General features: G+C 47.7%; 2 protein-coding genes across 12 annotated transcripts in view; both read left to right on the top strand.

Moving 5' to 3' along the window:
- Positions 1 to 7594, top strand: part of PARP16 (poly(ADP-ribose) polymerase family member 16) — a 37197-nt gene extending 29603 nt beyond the window's left edge. For 2 of the 9 annotated variants that reach the window (XM_082448162.1, XM_082448158.1), the window contains one exon: positions 7434 to 7568. In XM_082448162.1, the coding sequence (XP_082304288.1) occupies positions 7434 to 7455 (22 nt within the window). In that variant the 3' untranslated portion in view covers positions 7456 to 7568. Of the gene's footprint in view, positions 1 to 6642; positions 7033 to 7064; positions 7368 to 7433 lie in introns of those variants that run through there. The other 7 variants (XR_014259163.1, XM_082448169.1, XM_082448170.1 and 4 more) reach the window with 7 other exon arrangements.
- Positions 7595 to 7729: 135 nt separating this feature from the next.
- CILP (cartilage intermediate layer protein) overlaps positions 7730 to 19357 on the top strand; it is a 33636-nt gene continuing 22008 nt past the window's right edge. For all 3 annotated transcript variants that reach the window (XM_082445045.1, XM_082445044.1, XM_082445043.1), the window contains exons 1-2: positions 7730 to 8106; positions 14245 to 14510. The gene's annotated coding sequence lies outside the window, so the exon portion shown is untranslated. The remainder of the gene's footprint in view (positions 8107 to 14244; positions 14511 to 19357) is intronic.

Below are 19357 nucleotides of genomic sequence, written 5' to 3'. Positions count from 1 at the left end.
TTTGCTCATTTACTAACAGACATCTTTAAAGTGCTTGTGCTGTGACTGGGCCCACACTGGCACAGGGAAGTTAGAGAGGTGTCTAGGGTGGCTCCTAACATTTGAAAGACCCAGAGCAAGAGTACAAATGAAGGCTTATGTTCATGTCTAAATATTTAAATAAGTCAAAACAACAAACGGCTAAATGAAAGACTCAATCCTAATAACTGGAGGGCTGGGTTTGATTTTGAATTCCCAGCTCCTCTGAGTTTTGTGCTGGAACACAGCAACACAGAGCAAGTGGCCCCAGCCTCTCCTTCCCCATCCCAGCTCCATCCTGTACCTCGAGGGGCCTCGCACGCATGCGTGACTCCTCACACGTGTCCAAACTCCATGTATACACCCCACCCCTTGGCCACCCTTTGGGCCTAGGGGTGCCCACACCATTGGCAAAGTCTGCCCATATGGCTCTGAGCAGGAAATAATAGGGTCCCATGTACCTGATTTGTAGTCTCGGAGTGGGGCATGGGCTCCCAGTGGGCCCATCCTCTTGACCCCATGGACTTCTCACTGTGTGGGATGGAAGGGGCCAGAATAGAGCCAGAGTGTGGCCATCTAAAGGGTAGACCTGGGGACTTCCCTGGCGATCCAGTGGTTAAGACTCCACGCTCCCAATGCAAGGGGCACAGGTTCCATCCCTGGTCAGGGAACTATGATCCTGCATGCCGAGTGGCGTGGCCTAAAAATAAAATAAATAAAATAAGATTAAAATAAAATAAAATAAAATAAAAAAGGGTAGACCTGGAGTAAGGACCCTTCTTGCCTGTTTCCTCATGGAACTGTATCTCTGCATGTCTGCCTGTGTGGTTGTCTGTGTATGGCTATATATGTGTTTCTCTTTGTCTTGTCTTCTAGAGGGCAGAGCCCACAGCTTTTCTTCCACCCTTCCCTCACCTGACTTAGTGAGGACTTAGGGCTGTGAGACAGGCTGGGATGGTGGGAGAAACACTGACCTAAGTCTGAGCCACTGTCCTATGCTCAGCTCAGACTCACTCTGTGATCTGGCCTCAGTTTCCTCATCTGTTAGAATGGAGAGGTTGGATGACCATGTCTTTAATTTACAGGCTTGCTTGCTTTACAGAAGGAGTAGGATTGATTTCCTGAGTTAATTACTTTCTAGAAGTTCAAATTGGGAATGCCTGATTGTAGATGGTCTATATTCAGACAGAACCAGGTTTGAGTCCCAGCTTTGCCATATGAGTTGTGCCTCCTTTAGAGTTACTTGATCTCCCTCAGGGTTGTTGTGAGGATTGAATAAGATAAATGTGTGTAAAGCGTTGAGCACCATGCCAGGCTCACAGTAGATGTTCAAAAAACGTTAGCTTCTGTCCTGATACAGGGTCTTTCCAGCTTTCTTACCTTACAAATTCTGTGTTAGTAGACATATTGACTAACTGAGATAATTGGAACCACATGTTTAGGGATTTCTGGTGCTATGTTGGTTGGGGTGGGGGGAGGACAGTTGGGTGAGAAAGTCTGGCCCTTTTTTTTTTTTTTTTTTTTAATTTAGGTCAGTTCTTCCACACGTGTACTTTTTTATTTATTTATTTATTTATTTATTTATTTATTTATTTATTTATGGCTGTGTTGGGTCTTCGTTTCTGTGCGAGGGCTTCCTCTAGTTGCGGCAAGTGGGGGCCACTCTTCATCGCGGTGCGCGGGCCTCTCACTATCGTGGCCTCTCTTGTTGCGGAGCACAGGCTCCAGACGCGCAGGCTCAGCAATTGTGGCTCACGGACCTAGTCGCTCCGCGGCATGTGGGATCTTCCCAGACCAGGGCTCGAACCCGTGTCCCCCGCATTGGCAGGCAGATTCTCAACCACTGCGCCACCACGGAAGCCCTGGCCCTTTCTTAAGTGCCTTCTAAGAAGCTGCCAACTCAGATCTGTGTGTGAGACGCTCCCTCCACCCCATTCTCTGATGTGGACCCTTGACATTTTCTTAGTCTCATGAAACACAGATTCAATGCCCTCTTCTGACCTGATTCTTCCCTGAGCCCATCCCTGGTGTCACAAGATGCTGAGCTAAGTAGGATCAGACCACAGGGAAAAGCTGGGTCAGGTAAGGCCTCAGGCTGCCTGACGTGTCTGGGCCTGTCTGACCAGCCCCAGTAGTGGGCAGACCCCTCTAGGCGGAGGGCACCTGTCTTCCATGATTGATACTCCTGGGAGGGTATCACTGTGCTCCTGGTGCAAGTGGCCTTAGGATCCTGGAGCACTGGGGAGACTGGGGAGATCTCCAAAACCCCTGTCCCCTCAAGTCTTCTAGAATGGCTGAGTTCCAGCAGGAATAACACGGAGAGTGTTGGGGGAGGGCAGGTGACAGCATCTGTCAGCCAGGGCAGGTGGGGGTGACCATCTTGGGAACCCCCTGCAGCCTGTGAAAACTGGCAGCTCTTGGGCTCTCCTGAAATATCCCTGACCTGGAGGGAATGAGGGAGGGGTCTAGGGCCTAGCCAGGGTTGCTGAGTTGTGAAATGCTCTGAGTATGAGCTCAGGGTGGCTAAGGCCCTGAGGGAGGCCTTCAAGGAGAGGGTCTGCCCTAGAGGTCATGCTGGCTGTCCCTCTGACTCCCCACACAATGGGTGTTGGAGAATTGGTTTGATGATCTCCCAGCTCCAGGGATGACTGGGAGGTGGGAGCAACTTAACCTGCAAAAGTCCTTTTGGGGGTTATTTTGATATCCCCCTATCATCACTGGGCTGCTCTGTTTGGGGCCAGAACTGGGAATTTTCCTCTTTAAGAAAAAATGAAAACAAGGGCACAAGTGGGTTGAGTCCAAAGTAATGTGTTTAAGGAAATTTCTGCTTCATGCTGGCTAGGACAGGGAATGTCTGGTCAAAGAGCTGCTGACGGCCAGGGTCTCTGTAAGTAAACAGACTGCCTCCGATGGCCTCCCTGAGCTCATTTCCCTCAGCAGTGTGCGAGGAGGATGATGTCACCGGAGCAGGGCCTCCTGGTCATGGAGTTTGTTGGTGAGCAGGATGGAGGCCCAGTTATTGCCGGCGGTCTAGCTGCTGCTTCCCAATTACTGCAAACAGCTGCTTCCCATACAAGCCGTTCTGACACCCTCCTACACGTACTCATCTGTGACAGGACTCCAGCCATATCTATGACCCCACAGCCGGGGGTGTTCCTGGGGAAACTCGGGATTAACTGTGAAGTCCCCAGCTTCCATGCAAGGCCTCTTCAACCAGAGAGCTGGGCCTCCTCTGGTCTATGGAAAGGGGTACCTAGATTGGGTTCAGTTGCAAGGAGTGGCCTCTGGAATTACAGGCCCATGTCCCGCCCCCGTGGTGAGCGGGCAGTGGCAACATGCACCACCACCTGTCTCCTGGGGCCAGACAGCCAGGTCCATTGGGGGAGTTTCCATGAGCGAGGGCCCAGGTCAGGGGAGGCTGGGAAGTGGGGTGAGGAAGAAACCACAAAGCTCTCTCTGTGTTTCCTGCACAGGCTCTTCCTAAGCACAGCAGTCGCCAGGTAAGGCTTTTATGGGGTTTGGAAGCCCTGCAGCAGAGTTGCTGAGGACCAGCTGCCAGAGGTTGGGTCATGCTCTGTAGCTTTCCCCCTATTCACCCTGTACCACCTTCACTTTACCTCCTGGCTGGGCAGTGGGGAGCAGTGAGCCTCCAAGTAGACAGGTGGCCAGAAGCTTCTTGGGGGTGGGCCTCGGCTTTTCATTTCTTTGTGTCCCCCAGAATCCTGACTTTACAGGGGACTTACCAGTCACACAGACCCACCCCACAGAGCAACCAGTCCACTCAGAGCCTACCTGACCTACCTCAGGCTGACTGAAAACCTCAGACTGGGACTTCCCTGGTGGTCAAGTGGTTAAGAATCTGCCTTCCAGTGCAGGGGATGCAGGTTTGATCCCTGGTTGGAGAACTAAGATCCCACATGCCGCGGGGCAACTAAGCCCACGCGCCGCAACTACTGAGCCCATGCACTCTGGAGCCCACATACCACAACTAGAGAGAAGCCCGTACGCTGCGACGAAGAGCCCACACGCTGCAACTAAAACCTGATACAGCCAAAAATAAAGAAATAAATAAACAAACAAACCCCAAAACAAGCAAAAAAACCCTCAGATTGACCAGCAAGCTCACAGAAGACTCACTGCCTGCCTGATGTGCAGCTTGACTGATGAATGTCTACTTATTCAACAAATAATAATTGAACACCTTGTTTGTGCCCAGTTATGCTGGGTGCAGGGGATATAGTGAACAAGACAGAAAAGGTTCCTGCTCTTAGGGAGCTGACAGTAAGTAAACAAAACAATGACAGAGTGTGGTATATATATTATGAAGGAAGTAAACAGGAGTCTGTGGGAGAGAGTATCCATCAGGCCCTACCCTGCATATAATGGTCAGGGAAGACCTCCCTGACACATAATCTGAGAACTGGGGGATGAGAATGAGAAAAAAACACACAAAGAGCCTGTGGAAGAGCTTTCCAGATAGAATGAAAAGCAGTGCCGAGGCCTTGAGATGAGGAAGAGCTTGGTGTTATCTTGGAATAACCAGAAGACCAATTTGACTGGAACATGGAGAGCAAACAGCGGACGGCATGTAGATGAGGTTGAAGAGGAGGCCAGAGCAGACTAGACAGGGCCTCGTAAGCCTCAGTAAGGATTTAGGTAGGTGTGAGGGGAAGGCCCTGAGGACTTTAAGCAAAAGCATGACACATACTCAAGAAGAAATAGATAACCTGGATAACACTCTATCTACTATAGAGATTGAATTTATAGTTTCAAATCTTCCCACAAAGAAAACTTCCGACCCAGATGCCTTTACTGGTGAATTCTCCCAAACATTAAAGAAAGAAAAATTACCAATTTTATATAAAATCCTCCAGAAAATTGAAAAGGAAGGAATACTTCCCAACTCATTCTGTGAGACTAGCATTACTCTGATACCAAAACGAGACAAAGACATGCCAAGAAAGCAAACTACAGACCAATATGTGTCATAAACATAAATGCAAAAATTTAATCAAAATTCTAGCAAAGTAAACACAACAATACATAAAAGGATAATTCATCATGACCAAGTGGGGTTTACTCAGAAATGCCAGCTTGGAGAAATGTTTGAAAATCAGTTAATGTAATTCACAATATTAACAAACTGAAAAAGAAAAAAAAATCACCTCAGTAGATGCAGGAAAATGATATAACAAAATCCAACATTCATTTTTGGTAAAAACCCTCAGCAAAGTAGGAGAAGAAGGGAAGTCCCCCAATCTGGCATCTATGAAAAACCGAAGGCTAACACATAATAGTTCATGGTTAAAGACTGAATACTTTGCTTCTACAATTAGGAATGAGGCAAGAATGTCTGTTCTTACTACTTCTGTTCAACATTGTACCAGAGGTCCTAGCCAGTGCAATATAGCAAGAAAAATTAATAAAAGGAGAAGAGGGACTTCCCTGGTGGCACAGTGGTTAAGAATCCGCCTGCCAATGCAGGGGACATGGGTTTGAGCCCTGGTCCGTGAAGATCCCACATGCTGTGGAGCAACTAAGCCCGTGCACCACAACTACTGAGCCTGCGCTCTAGAGACTGCGAACCACAACTACTGAGCCTGAGTGCCACAACTACGGAAGCCCGCACGCCTAGAGCCCGTGCTCTGCAACAAGAGAAGCCACCCAATGAGAAGCCCACGCACCTCAATGAAGAGTAGCCCCCGCTCGCTGCAACTAGAGAAAAGCCCGCGTGCAGCAACAAAGACCCAACGCAGCCAAAAAAAAAAATTAAAATGAATAAATTAATTAAAAAAAAAAAAAAAAAGAATTTCCCAACCCTTCCAGACCTGACTCAGCATCTGGCAGGGGCCATCCACGCAGGAGCCAACGTGACCGTTAGATTACAAATCTGTTCATATCACGCTCCAGTGAGTGACCCTTCAACAGTTTCCTGCAGCTTTAGGCCAAAGACAAATATTCTCACCTACCTACAGAATCCAGGGATCTGGCCCCAGCCCACCTCTGCAGCCTTGTCTCACACCTTCCTCCCCTGCTATCTGCCTCCAGACACGCTGGCTGCCTCTCGGTCACCTTGCCTCCTGTCGTAGGGCCATGGCCTATGGTTTCCTCTGCCTGGAAGGCTCTTCAACTCGCTTCATGAAGTTCGCATCCACTAATGCTTCAGATCTCAACCCAGATGTCTCTTCTTCAGGGAATTCATCCTCGGGTCCCTGGTCCAGGTCTTACTAATGTGTAATACAATTTCTCATGGCTCCTTGTACTCATCTTCCATGGCACTGTCAAAGTTTACAGTTATGTACATATTTGTAATATTATTTTATTAGTGTTTGTCTCCACCACTATATCATAAGGGAGGGTTTGTATAACTCACCACTCTATCACAAGTGCCTTGTCCAGTGCTTGGCACACAGAAGGAGTGTGTGGTGGTTTTAAAACATGTCTGCAAATTTTTTGACACCATTCCCAGCAAGGGATAGAGTCAATTGACCTCCCTTTAAATAATGACTTGCCTCTAGTTAACAGAATGTGGCAGAAGCAATGCAGTATGACATCTAAGGCTAGGCTATAAAATGTAATATGGTTTCTTCCTGGCCTGATTTCTTTTTGAATGCTCCATTTCAGAACAAGCTGCCATGCTGTGAGTATGCCTAGGCCACATAGAGAGGGCACATGTAGGTGTTTCAGTTAAAAGCCCCACTGAGAACTTAGCCAACAGCCAGTATCAACTAGCGGACATGTACTGAGGGAGGCTTTGAGATGATTCCAGCCTCAGCTGCCATCTGACTGCAACCACATAGACCCTGAAACCGTAGCTGAGCCCAGTTACTCCTAGAACGGTGAGAGATGAAAAAATAAATGATTGTTGTTATTATTATATGTCACTAAGTTTTGGGATGATTTGTTACATAGCAGTAGATTGGAACAGGGTCCAATAAGTACTCATTGAATGAGTAAATGTGGAGAGGTCTGGTTGAAGGAATATAGCCTGTGCTTTAGCTTGGTGTAAGTTTTGGTCGACAACTCTCAGTTTTTCCTTCCCCAAGAGGCCCTGGAGATCCTGGAAGCCCCAATCCAGAAGTCTGTACTCCTCGTACTTACCCAAGAGGAGACTCGCAGAAACTCTGCTCAAGGCAGAGAACATGGCGGGGCCATCAAAAATTAGCTCTGGTAAGAACCTCAGAGAGCATTCATCTCATTGGGCATTCTTAATCTTGGGCCCATGCATGGTTTCAGGGGAGCAAAACACATTTCCTCTGTGTGTGTATTTTCCTGGGGAAAGGGTCTCTAGGCTCTAATTTTTAATCAAAATTTTTAAAAGCCTGTGTCTCCAAGGTGTTAAGAACTACTGATTTAGCACAACGATCTCAATTTCTGGTTAAGAAACTGAGAACGCTTCATTTTCTCGTAAAAAGGTGGACGAGGTACCCTAAATAAGCTTCATTCTGCAAACAATTCTGGATAAAAGAAAAAAATCCCAACTTTTTTTAATGCACTGATGAGCTGGCAAGAAAGTGAGGAATACTCAGGCCAAAAAACTCAAGAATCCAAAGAGGTAAGTTGAGCTATTTTATTTGTTTGTTTGTTTATATTGTGGAGATCTCTCTCTCTCCCTCCCTCCCTCCCCCACCCACCCTTTCTCTCTCTCTCTCTCTCTCTCTCTCTATATATATATATATAGTGAGATCTACCCTCTTAACAAATTTTTAACTGTACAGTACAGTATCGTTAACTATAAGCACAATGTTGTACAGCAGATTCCTAGAACTTTTTCATCTTGCACAACTGAAACTTTATCATATTTATTTTTTAACTCAGTAAACTTGAACTTGGTCGTATGGGGTGGGGTGATATGAGAGAAACCAGTGATATATTAGTAACTGGCTCTCCAACAAAACAAAGTACCCTGTTTTTAGTGTTTGCTGATTTCCACAGTGTAAATACTCTCACCATAGCCAATTTCAAGCTCTCAACGGTACCAGGAACTGACATGCGAAATTCCTAAATATTGGTTCTTCTGAGCTGGTAGGAGCCAGTTCCAGCACACTACTGCAAGAAACTCAAGCCTCCTCTAAGGTTGGAAGTCTGGTAAGACCTTCCTCACATAAGATTGGGACTTCAGTGAATGAATAAACCAGATAGAAGCACCACCATATCCCAACAGACTGAAAAGAAAAATGCCCATCTTAATTTCCCTTTTCTCAGGAGAAAATAAAATAGCCCCTGCAAATTCACAATATAAGCCATACGTATGTCATTTGAAGCCCAAATTCACACTACTTAGGTGGTGTGAAAAATTTCAGTCCAGCATTTAACTTAAATTGGGCCCAGTCTGGTTAACACCATAAGCATCTGGCAAATCAAACACAAACTCTCTTGGAAAAACCCACCTTCACCCCAGGCCTCAAGAATTCCCAAAGAGAAAGCTCCAAAGAAATAGTAGCTCCTAGTTGAAGATCACAAAACACTCAAGGGAACAACAGATGGTGGAAACAAGTCTACGCTGACTTCAGATATTGGAATTATCAAATAGTATAAAATAACTATGTTTAAAATGCTGAAAGAGTAGAAGAGAAGCTTAAAAATTTGAACAGGGAACAAGATACTCTGAAGAAGGACCAAGTATATTTGAACAAGAGATAGAATGTCCCTCTAGAAATTTAAGATATTGTAACTAAATCTACAAATTCAATGGTTGTGTTTAATAGAAGATTAGATACAATTGAATATATCAGACACAATAAAATTAGAAGCGGAAGATAGACCTGAAGAAATTCTCTAAAAGGCAGCACAGAAAAATAAAAAGATGGAATATATGAAAGAATAGTTAAAAGACATGGAGGATAGAGTGAGATGGTCCAAAATACATATAATCAGAGGTTTCAGGAGAGGAGAGAGATTATGGGACAGAAGTAATATTTGAATAGTTAGTGGCTGAGACTCATCCAGAAATCCATCAATTCATGCAATCAAGAATCTTGGTAAATCCTCAAAAGAATAAATAAAAAAAAAATCCACAAGTAGACATATCATAGTGAAGCAGATTACCAAAGACAGAGAAAGTCTTAAGGTCAGATTATTTTCAAAGTAGTGACAATTAGACTAAAACAGCTGATTTCTTAATAGCTAGAAGATAGCAGAATTATATTTTCAATGTGCTGAGAGAAAATGACTGTCAACCAAGAATTCTAAAACTAGTGAAAAGATATTTTAAGAATAAGAAAAAATAATGACATGATGTGATATTATTTGCCACCAGCAGGCAGAAAGAAAGTGATTCCAGATGGAAGGAATTAAAGACAAGAAGGATTGCAGAGCAAAGAAAGTGGTATCTATATGAGTAAAAACAAATATTGTATAAACAATACTAACAATGTCTTGTAAGCTTAAAAAAAGATAAAATTCAAATACATAAAAGTAATATATAAGCTAAAAGAGGGGTGATTAGAATTAGTTCTAATGTCCTTGCTTTATTTAAGAAAAAATAGAAGATACTGGTTAACTTCAGACAGGCACAATAAGCATATTAAAGTTTCCAGTATAACCTCTAAGAGTAGCAAAAAAAAAAAAAAAAAAAGGTATAATTTGCAAACTAGTAAAGGCGAAAAATGAAATAAGAAAAACTAATCAAGAAAACAAGAAAGAATAGAAAAATCGAGAAAAGGCAGGAAAAATACAAATTAATAAGGTAAAGTACATATACGTACACACATAAACATATATATAAATGTATGTGTGTGTATGTATCAGTATTTCAATAAATGTACATGGACTAAATGCTTCAGTTAGAAGAAAAAGATTGCCAAACTAGACAAAGCAAATGAATCCACCTATAAGCTGTTCATAGAGGCGTATCTAAAACATAATACAGAAAGATTGAAAGTAAAAGGATGAAAAAAATCTGCCAAATACTACGAAAAGGAAGATTGATATATCTATATTAATTTTAGTCAAAATAGACTTTGACCAAAAAAAGCATTATGAGAGACAAAAGGTTCACTTCATAATGATTAAAAAGTCCAATTCATCAGTAAGATGGAATAATCTTACATTTATATGCACTTAATAACATAACTTCAAAATAAAGCAAAAAGAAAAATCAAGGAAACCAAAATAAAAACAAATTCACAATGCAGTGGGAGATGTTAACATACCTCTCTCAGTAACTGATACATCAAGCAAACAATCAGTAAGAATTAGGAAAGTGGGGTCCATAGAGGGGAAGTGACACAGGGGAAGTGTTCCTTCATCCTTGCACAAACATTGAGTGCCTGGATGTCCCAGATACCACAATTACATGCTTTGCCAGAAAGAAAAAATGCTTTTAGTACTTTTATGAGTGAGAATTTTAGTACCATTTTATAAATTGGGAGGCTGAGAGACATGGAGAAGTTAAATAATTTGGGTAAGATGCTCTTCCTCAGAAATCTTTAATGTCAAATCCTACTGCCTTACACAGCCTTTGACCTTCCTGCTTGTGGACAACCTTAATCCCCTTATATCTCCTCCTGGACTTTAACTTCCTGGAGACCTCTGGTCCAGTCTTTTTAGCCCCTCTCATCACTCTTCCTTCTTTCCCAGCCTGACCTCTGGAGGGTCATTTGAATCCCTCCCTCCTCAGTATACCTGATTCCCTTGCATCCCTATCCTCTTGGGCTCAGCCCATCCTTGTATCATGCCTGTAGCCCACCTTCTCTGCTCCTGAGACTGGCTAGCTTGCTGAGCCCTGCTGGAGAAAGATGCCCATCTCTACAGATTCTCCCAGTTCCTGGATCCCAGTCTCCCCACTAATTCTGGGATCTTTCTCCATCAGCTTTACTCACCCCCATATCTATAAGACCTCATTCTCTTGGCTCTTTCTCCTTGGCCTAACAACTTGCTCAAGTCTCTTCCATTCTAAAAAGGATCCTCTCCTCCCCTTTCCGGCCACCATGTAACCACTTTGCTCCTCTCCACATCCAAGTTTCTCCAAAGAGTAATTAACAATGTGTCCACTTCCTCATTCTTTGTAAGCTGGCTTCAGCCCCCATCACCCCACTGAAACTTCTCTTTCTAAAACTACCAAGAATCTACTAATTACCAAGTCCAAGAGATATTTTTCATTCTTGTTAGAACCTGGGCTCCCCAGGCCTCAATAGCCTTAGGATACAAATGGACCTACATGAACAAAAATGAAACAATAAGCACCAAATTTCACCCATTCTTTGCATCTACCTGCTGAGGTAGGTGAGGAGACCGTCTGGTCCACCCACGTATTTCTGAGAGTCCACGGGCCATTGCTCCTATTGACTCACAAATAGCCTGATTCAGTAGGGCATGTCCGTGGCTCTACCTTTTCCTGCTTTGGTTGAGGCAAAGAGCCCTGTGGAGGGGGAAATGCTTCTCTTTGCTTTATGAGTTCCCAAAGCAGATTTGTTTGCTCCTTGAAATCCTACATTTTTTTCTTTACACTATTTCCCTTGGTAGGACTCAGACGAGTCCAGTGGGCCAAATTAGGTGTTGAATCTGAATGCAGACTCAGAAGTGAGTTCAAATTCTTCATCCTCCCACTCCCCCTGCTTGCCCTAAGCACTAAGGTATTTCCTCTGGGTCAAGTTCATACACTTGAGTTCTTCCCGCAGTGAAGCAGGCCCTGCTGCTTGGCTACTCAATGGCTATTCCCCCTTCCTTTTGCCTAACAGCCCCTGACCTTATTCAGGTACCTACTTTCCTCTGAGAACTACTTTAGGAAAGTAGTTCCAGGCCTAGCCCCAAGGGGAGAGTCACCATTAGTCTATCGTCATCAAAGTAGTCTCAGGCCCGCCAGCTAGTGATTGTTTTAAGCATGGACTTCTTCTAAATGTCCCATTTCCATGAGGCTGAAAAACTGAGGCTCAAGGTCACTAAGTTCAAACAGTGTCTTCAGGGTAAAAGCTGATTTCATTGCTTAGAATCCACTGCCCTCTCAATTCTAGCTTTTGTTTCTTTCTGGCCTGAGTATTCCTTACTTCATTGCCAGCCAGGATGGGTTTTCACACAAAATTGCACTCTTTCCTGGCTTCTTCCTCTTCCCCTATTATCCTGCTTCCCCTTCTCCCTAACTGGTTTCTCCTGGGAACATTTCTTTACTAAATCATCTTTACTGAATCTTCATCTCAGAATTTGCTTCTGGGAGAACCTGACCTATAGCATGGATTACTTTAAGAATCTGATGAAAGTTATGGGCCTTGTCCCCAGAAAAATACACATACACGCATTCAAAATGTTATGCCTTTTTGCTCCCCCAAAGCCATCCATGGACCCAAGATTAAGAACTCTGGATAAAATGATCTTTGGGGCCCCTCCATAGCTAACTTTGCTGTGTCTCTGGGTGGGTTTGAGGAGCTTAGCTTTGAGTTTCTGAATTGAGGCTTTCAGGAGTGTGGGATCCAACATCCCTTTAGTGGATTTCTTTTCTGTCAGATTCTTAGTTGAGAGTTTCTGTTGCTCTCACTAAAAAAAAAATTTTTTTGCCACACCACACAGCTTGCGGGATTTTTAGTTCCCCGACCAGGGATTGAACCTGGGCCCTTGGTAGTAGGAGTGCAGAGTCCTAACCACTGGAGCGCCAGGGGAATTCCCTCAACTAAGAACCTTGATAGAGACACTGCCACATGCTGCATCTTCCAGCACCTCCTGACTCTTCATTGTCCCCACCACACCATGCAGGTTTTACTAATGCTATCTTCTCTGCCCAGAGTGCCCTTCTCTTCCTTTTTGTCCAATTGCCATTCATTTTTATACTCAGCTCTGACACCACCTCCTCCAGGAAGACTTCCCCGAGAGTCACCCTTGGGAGGATGCCCCAGAGGGATCCCAAGACAGGTGGCCCACACAACCCATGCAGTGATCTCGTTTTATGGGGATCTGTTTATGGGTTCATCTCCCTATCTAGGGGGTAAGTTCCTCAAAGTTAAGGACTGTGCTTCATTCTTTTCTGTACCCGCAGCACCTATTTCAGGGCTTGGTACATAGTAGAAACTAAAAATATTTGTAGGATGAATGAATGAATACCGGTAATTTGTGGTGGAGACAGGGCTTAAAACAGTTTTTCTGGCTTCGAAGACTCTGCATTTTCCACCTAGATACCAGGGGCTGGGGGCAGGCTTGTTTGGGATGAAAGTTTTTTCCAGCTCGGTAGTCCCCTGTTCCCTATGGCCTTGCTGAGGCTGTTGATGATTCTGTAGAGGCCACAGCCCAGCCCAAGCGTCCTAGAGCCTCCCTGTGCCCACACTTAATGTGCCTTCAGCTGGAAAACAAACCTGGGCAGGAGAGCACTCCCTGAGGTGGTGGTCATGGTCTCTGCTCTTCCTGGACCCCCCTCTGGTGGCTCCAGTCTGGTAACTAAGCTGTCCGCTCCTCCTTCCTGACTTTTGTGCTGGGCCCCCGCACCACGCTCCTGTACCTCCCTCCCTCTCCTTCCCTCCCTCTGGCCAGGAGCCTGGGACCCCAGCTGTGAGTCAACCCCAGAACAGGGTGTCCAGCCTCTTCTTCCCACGGCCGAAGTCGCCCATGGGGGCTCTAGCTCTCTAACCCCCCGCCTAGTCGCTGCCCCTTTGAGAACCTGCGGTCTGGGGAGGCTGAGGGCTCCAGTCTCTGATGGGGAAACTGGACTCTGGGTGAAGCCCCCAGGCAGAAGCTGTTCTCCTGCCTGTGTCCAAGGCCGGCTCTGGGGGTGAAGGCGTCCCTGGAGAAGCGCGCTGTTCTCCACTCCGCCACCCCCGCCCCAGGCGCCCGGCTCTCCAGCTGTTTTCCTCCTCTGGGCTGTGGAACCTTCTGCAGATCCCCTCTCCTCAGGATGAGGAAAGCAGATGGCACTCTCCCCGCCAAGGCCCCCGAGTGTCCTCCCGCCTCTCCCAGCAGGCATCTGGCTCTCTGCTCGCTTCTTTCTCCCGTGGCCGCCGCCCTTCTCCGCAGTGACAGGTGACGGGAGCAGGGTGCCCCCACCCCTAGCCTCACTCTCCGGGCCCGGGGCCTGTGTCTGGGGAGGGGAGGCTGGGTGCCCCTGGGGAGGACGCGGCCGCCCAGCAGAGGGGACACCGGGCAGGTTGGCCGGGCCCCCGGCCTGTGGCTCGGAGGCGTCTGTCTGTGCGCAGGGCCGGCTCGGAAAGTCACGGCGCACCTGCAGGACCCCTCACCTGCCTTTTCAGAGTGCTCTCCCTGCACCCCGACGGGGGCTCTCAGGCGTCCCTGGGGTCATATTTTCAGGAAAATGGGCGTGTGGCGCCCTCGCTCATCAAGGCAGCAGCCGGCGCCTGGCAAGAGTCCCCTTAGGAGGAGCTTTCCCCTCAGAGCAGCGGTTCTCAGCTGCGAGTGAGAATCACCGGAGAGCTTTTAAAAACCCCCGATGTCCCGGCCGCACCCACACCGGTTGAATCAGCACCGCCGAGGAGGGGCGCCGCAGCGTGGGCCTTAAAGCTCCCGGATGGTCCAGACGGGCGGCATTTGAGCCTCACAAGGACGCTCAAAGACAGGTACTGTCATCATCCCCACCGTACAGGCGGGGACGTTGGGCTCTGAGAAGTGAAGCCACTTGCCCGGGGTCAGAGGGCAAGTAGGAGGGGTGGGACTGGAGTCCCAAACGGGAGGGGCGGGTGGCCCCCCTGCTGGCCGTGGATCTGGGCTTCCAGGGGGGCTTCGAGTGGGACCACGAGGTCTCAGGCTGGCCCAGGAGCCTGGGCCTCGGGCTGGCTCAAGAGCTGGCCCTGTCTCCCCACAAATGCGAGACATTTCTGCCACCTCCTTCTCCAAAGCGCTGGGCTGGGCCTCCTCCAAGCCCCAGAATGCGGTGGGTCACTTCCACTCACCCAGCCAGGTCCTCTCACTGGAACAGCGTGCCCTTTGGTGATGGGGAGGATGCATTTTTGAGGTGAAATATTGTATAACAGCCAGGAACGGAAAATATTAAAAGCCCACAGGCGCCAGCAAGGTTCACACCAGGGCCAGAAAGTTCAGAAAAAAGGAGGAAGGCTCCCTGAAGTGGAGGCGATGGGGTGGGGCGGGATCAGCTCGACCACCCACACCCTGGATCCCAGGCTGCCTCCGTCTTCAGGGTTAGTGGGAGCCTTGCCTGGGCCACAGGAAGGTCCCAGGGTGGTGACCCCAGGCGGAAAGCCCCATAGGTGTATTAGGTTTGGTCTACCCTGCACGGCAGAGGGCATGGTGGGCATAGGGGAGTGGGGCCAATGAGGGTGGAATATCTTACTGAGAACATGTGAGGCCGGGCTGGCCAGGTTCTGAAGGTTCCAGGTGCTGGGATGCTGAGGAGGTGAGACACGGTCCCTGTCCTGTAGGGGTTTCACCATAGTGAGCGGGCAGGCAAGGAAACAGACAATGTCAATAGAATGTGATAAATGCTCTGCTGGAGGGTTACACAGGGCACAGGGTTTGTAGGAGGCAGGAGATGGGTAGCTCAGCCCCAGGCTACTAGGAAGGGCTCCTAGAGGATGTGGTACCTGGCTGAGTCTTGCTACAAATAGATATTCAAAGAATGTTCACAAAGCTGGAGTGTGGGTACATGCCCTTAGAAGCCTATCTCTTGAGTGTTTGGAAAAGAGACACAGAGACATAAGCAAATGGACCCATTTTCCCCATGGGGGCCCCTGCCATCTCTCCCTTTCCCTCTGCCCATCACATACACACTAAGATACAGACACACTTGTAGTCACAAACAGTTACATATAAACACATACACATGTACAAGGCAGTGGAGAATGTACTAGCATTCTTCTCGGTGAGAGAGCTGTCCCTGTAAAAGTTTTTATTTTATTTTTTAAATTAATTAATTAATTTATTTATTTTTACTTTTGGCTGTGTTGGGTCTTCGTTTCTGTGCGAGGGCTTTCTCTAGTTGCGGCAAGCGGGGGCCACTCTTCATCGCGGTACGCGGGCCTCTCACTATCGCGGCCTCTCTTGTTGTGGAGCACAGGCTCCAGACGCGCAGGCTCAGTAGTTGTGGCTCATGGGCTTAGTTGCTCCGCGGCATGTGGGATCTTCCCAGAGCAGGGCTCGAACCCGTGTCCCCTGCATTGGCAGGCAGATTCTCAACCACTGCACCACCAGGGAAGCCCCCCTGTAAAAGTTTTAATAAGAACTGGAGGTAGGAGATGAGGCCCCAATAGCTGGAGATCTGTAGGGACAGGGCATCAGAGGCTGGGAGAGCTGCTCTGTTGAAAACAGTTAGAAGGGTCGGGAGGGAGGGGTAAGGAGCGGTGGTGGAAGAGGAAGAGCTAGGGCCCATCTGATCCTCTCATTTTATCGTGGAGGAAACTGGGGTCCAGAGAGGGAAAGTGAAATGCCTAAGGTCACATTGTACTTGGGGGTCAGAGCTGACTGTGGGCACACAGGCGTCACAACATGCCCAGTCGGGCTCACAGGCTCCCACACAGCCACTCGTAGTGCACACTCACAGAGCAGGCACACAACCTAGGCTGCCGTTATTCCCACCTGAAGCTGCTCAGATCCCTCATTAAGCTGGAGCAGCTGAGTCAGCCTGCCTGTCCGCGTCCCTCTCCCACTTCAGGCCTTGAGGATCATGAGGCCCGTAGTGGCAAGTGGAACATTCGGGAACCTGGGGTCAGGCTGCCTGTGGGTCTGCTCTGAGCATCCCCTGGAGGCTCCCTCAAGCAGGGCAGGCCGTTCACCCCTAGAACTGACTCAGAGCTGCCCAGGTGTCAGGAGTCATGGCTGGGCCTGCATCCTCAAGGGAGGATGTCTCAGTGTCTCAGGGCAGAGCCAGAAGCCTCAGCAGACCCAGAACTGGGACTGTAGTCCCCTAGCTTCACATCTCAGTGAGATGCCAGGGAGCCTACTGGAGGCCTAGATGCGGAACAGGAGACCTGCTCCACCGTGGCTCTGCCCCTCCCTCCATGAATGGCCTTGGGTAAGTCCCTTACCCCCTCGGGATCTATGAATTTATGACATTGAGCCAGGTGCTGGGGACACAGAGATAAGGCATGGGCCTTGCCCTTCAGGAGGTCACAGTCAATTGAAAGAAGACAGCATTTCCAGGTGAAGCAAAGAGCTCTTCAACTCAGGGTGGGGCTATGTGGGAAATGATGGGGCTGGGGCAGCTCAGAGGTGGGGAGTGGTGTGGGCTGTAGGGCTCAGGGCATGTGTCTGCCTGTTTTGGGTAGGAGGATAAACTCCCATATTGTGCATGTAACCCTAATGCTGCCACCACACCCCAGATCCCCATCTAGCTGTAACTGCAGACCCACTGCTCCCTACTTAGGGAAGCACTGTTACTCTGGTGTTTGGCTGACAGTGGCCACTGATTGGCTTAGGCTGAGCATCTGACGTAAACCCAGTCCATCCACCCACTGGCAGGTGACTGGTGAAGTGGGCTTCTTGGGAATCGTTCCACCCAATAGGGGTGGAGATGGCAACTAGCTGAGCCAATCAGAATGGCTCCTGGTGGAATTTGAACTAAGAAAGTGCAGGAGATGGACCCATGAGGAGCAAGAGGCAGGCAGAGCTACCATATAGAGAGAAGCAGATACCCCACAGGAGAAACACCAGGCAGCCTGAGGGGCTGAGAGAGGGGCCTGCCTCAGCCCAGCTCTTGACTTCAGCTGTCTTTACAACAAGCCTCCATTTTTTTTCAGAATGGCCTGAGTGAGTCACCATTCTTGTTCCCTAAAGTGCATAACCAGCTAAGGAGCCCCCTCATCTCCCTGGCGTTCCAGAGAGCAGCCAACTCTCTCCTCCATCCTGTATGAGGCCACTGTGAGGATATGGAAAGATCAGAGGACAGGAAATTAGGAGACCTGGCCTGGGTTCAAGCCTGACTCAAGTTCCTAAGCATCCCCAAGAGCCAGGCCTTGGCAGAAGCCTGGTACACCTTGCACAGTGTGCTTTCTCCTTCACTGGTTATGACCAGGCTCAAATGAAAATGACAGATGAAAGCAGCCAGAAAGGTAAAGGTAGCTGCTGCCTACTCAGGGCATTCTTCCGCTGTTTGATGGAAGCTGATTAGTTGGGTGTAGAGGATTCAGAACCTCTCTGTTCAAGGGGCCTCTAGGGAGATCTGAGAGTCATCGGAGAGGAGGGGCAGTTCTGGATCCAGCAACGTGCTTGACAGTCTTAGCAGTCTCCTCGGGCAGTTCTCAGTAGACCCGTGTCTGAGTCCTGGGGAGAGCAGAAGGGCTGTAAGTAAAAGCTAAAAGAGCTGTTCCACTGAAAAGTCTGTCTTATTTGGGCATAAGCAGTCCTGTTTTGGGATCAGGCAAGAGAGGCATTTGTTCCTGCTATGCTACTGACTTCTGTGCATGGAGAAGGCTCTAGGGTGCTGGCATCAATGCTTTGAAGAGCCACAGTGTTAAAAAAAAAAGGGGGGGGGTGGTCAGTGGAGAACCATTCCTTTCAACAAATAGTGCAGAAACAACTGGACATCCACATGCAAAAAAGGAACCTTGACTCACACACTTTACACCATGTGCAAAAACTAGTTAAAAATGAATCATAGACCTAAAGGTAAAACCTAAAACTCCTAGAGAAAACATAGGAGAAAATCTCTGTGACTGTTGGTTAGGTAAAAATTTCTTAGATCCAACACCAAAAGCACAAATTTATAAAATAAAAAATTGATACATTGGATTTCATCAAAATTAAGAGCTTCTGCTCTTCAAAAGACAAGCTACAGACTGGGAAAAAGTATTTTCAAAACATATCTGATAGGGACTTCCCTGGTGGTCCAGTGGTTAAGATTCTGTGTTTCCACTGCACGGGGCCTGGGTTTGATCCCTGGTTGGGGAACTAAGATTCCACATGCCTTGTGGCCAAAAAGTAAAAATCAAAAACAAACAAAAAACCCCCCATATCTGATAAAGGACTTGTATCTAGAATATATAAAGTACACTCAGATTTCAGTAATGAGAAAACAAATAACCTAATTACAAATGGGTAAAATATTTGAACAGGCACTTCATCAAAGAAGACATAGAAATGGCAAATAAGAGTATGAAAAGCTGGGGGCTTCCCTGGTGGCACAGTGGTTAAGAATCCTCCTGCCAATGCAGGGGACACGGGTTCGAGCCCTGGTCCGGGAAGATCCCACATGCCATGGAGCAACTAAGCCCGTGTACCACAACTACTGAGCCTGTGCTCTAGAGCCCATGAGCCACAACTACTGAGCCCGCGTGCCACAACTACTGAAGCCCGCGCGCCTAGAGCCCGGGCTCTAGAGAACCCACCACAGTGAGAAGCCACGCACCACAACGAAGAGTAGCCCCCACTCACAGCAACCAGAGAAAAGCCCACGTGCAGCAACGAAGACCCAACACAGCCAAAAATAAAATAAATAAAATAAATAAATTTATTT

The sequence above is a fragment of the Balaenoptera physalus genome (genome assembly GCF_965194825.1).
Source record: "Balaenoptera physalus genome assembly, chromosome: 2".
Classification (NCBI taxonomy): domain Eukaryota; kingdom Metazoa; phylum Chordata; class Mammalia; order Artiodactyla; family Balaenopteridae; genus Balaenoptera; species Balaenoptera physalus.
This window is presented reverse-complemented; position numbering and strand designations above follow the sequence as displayed.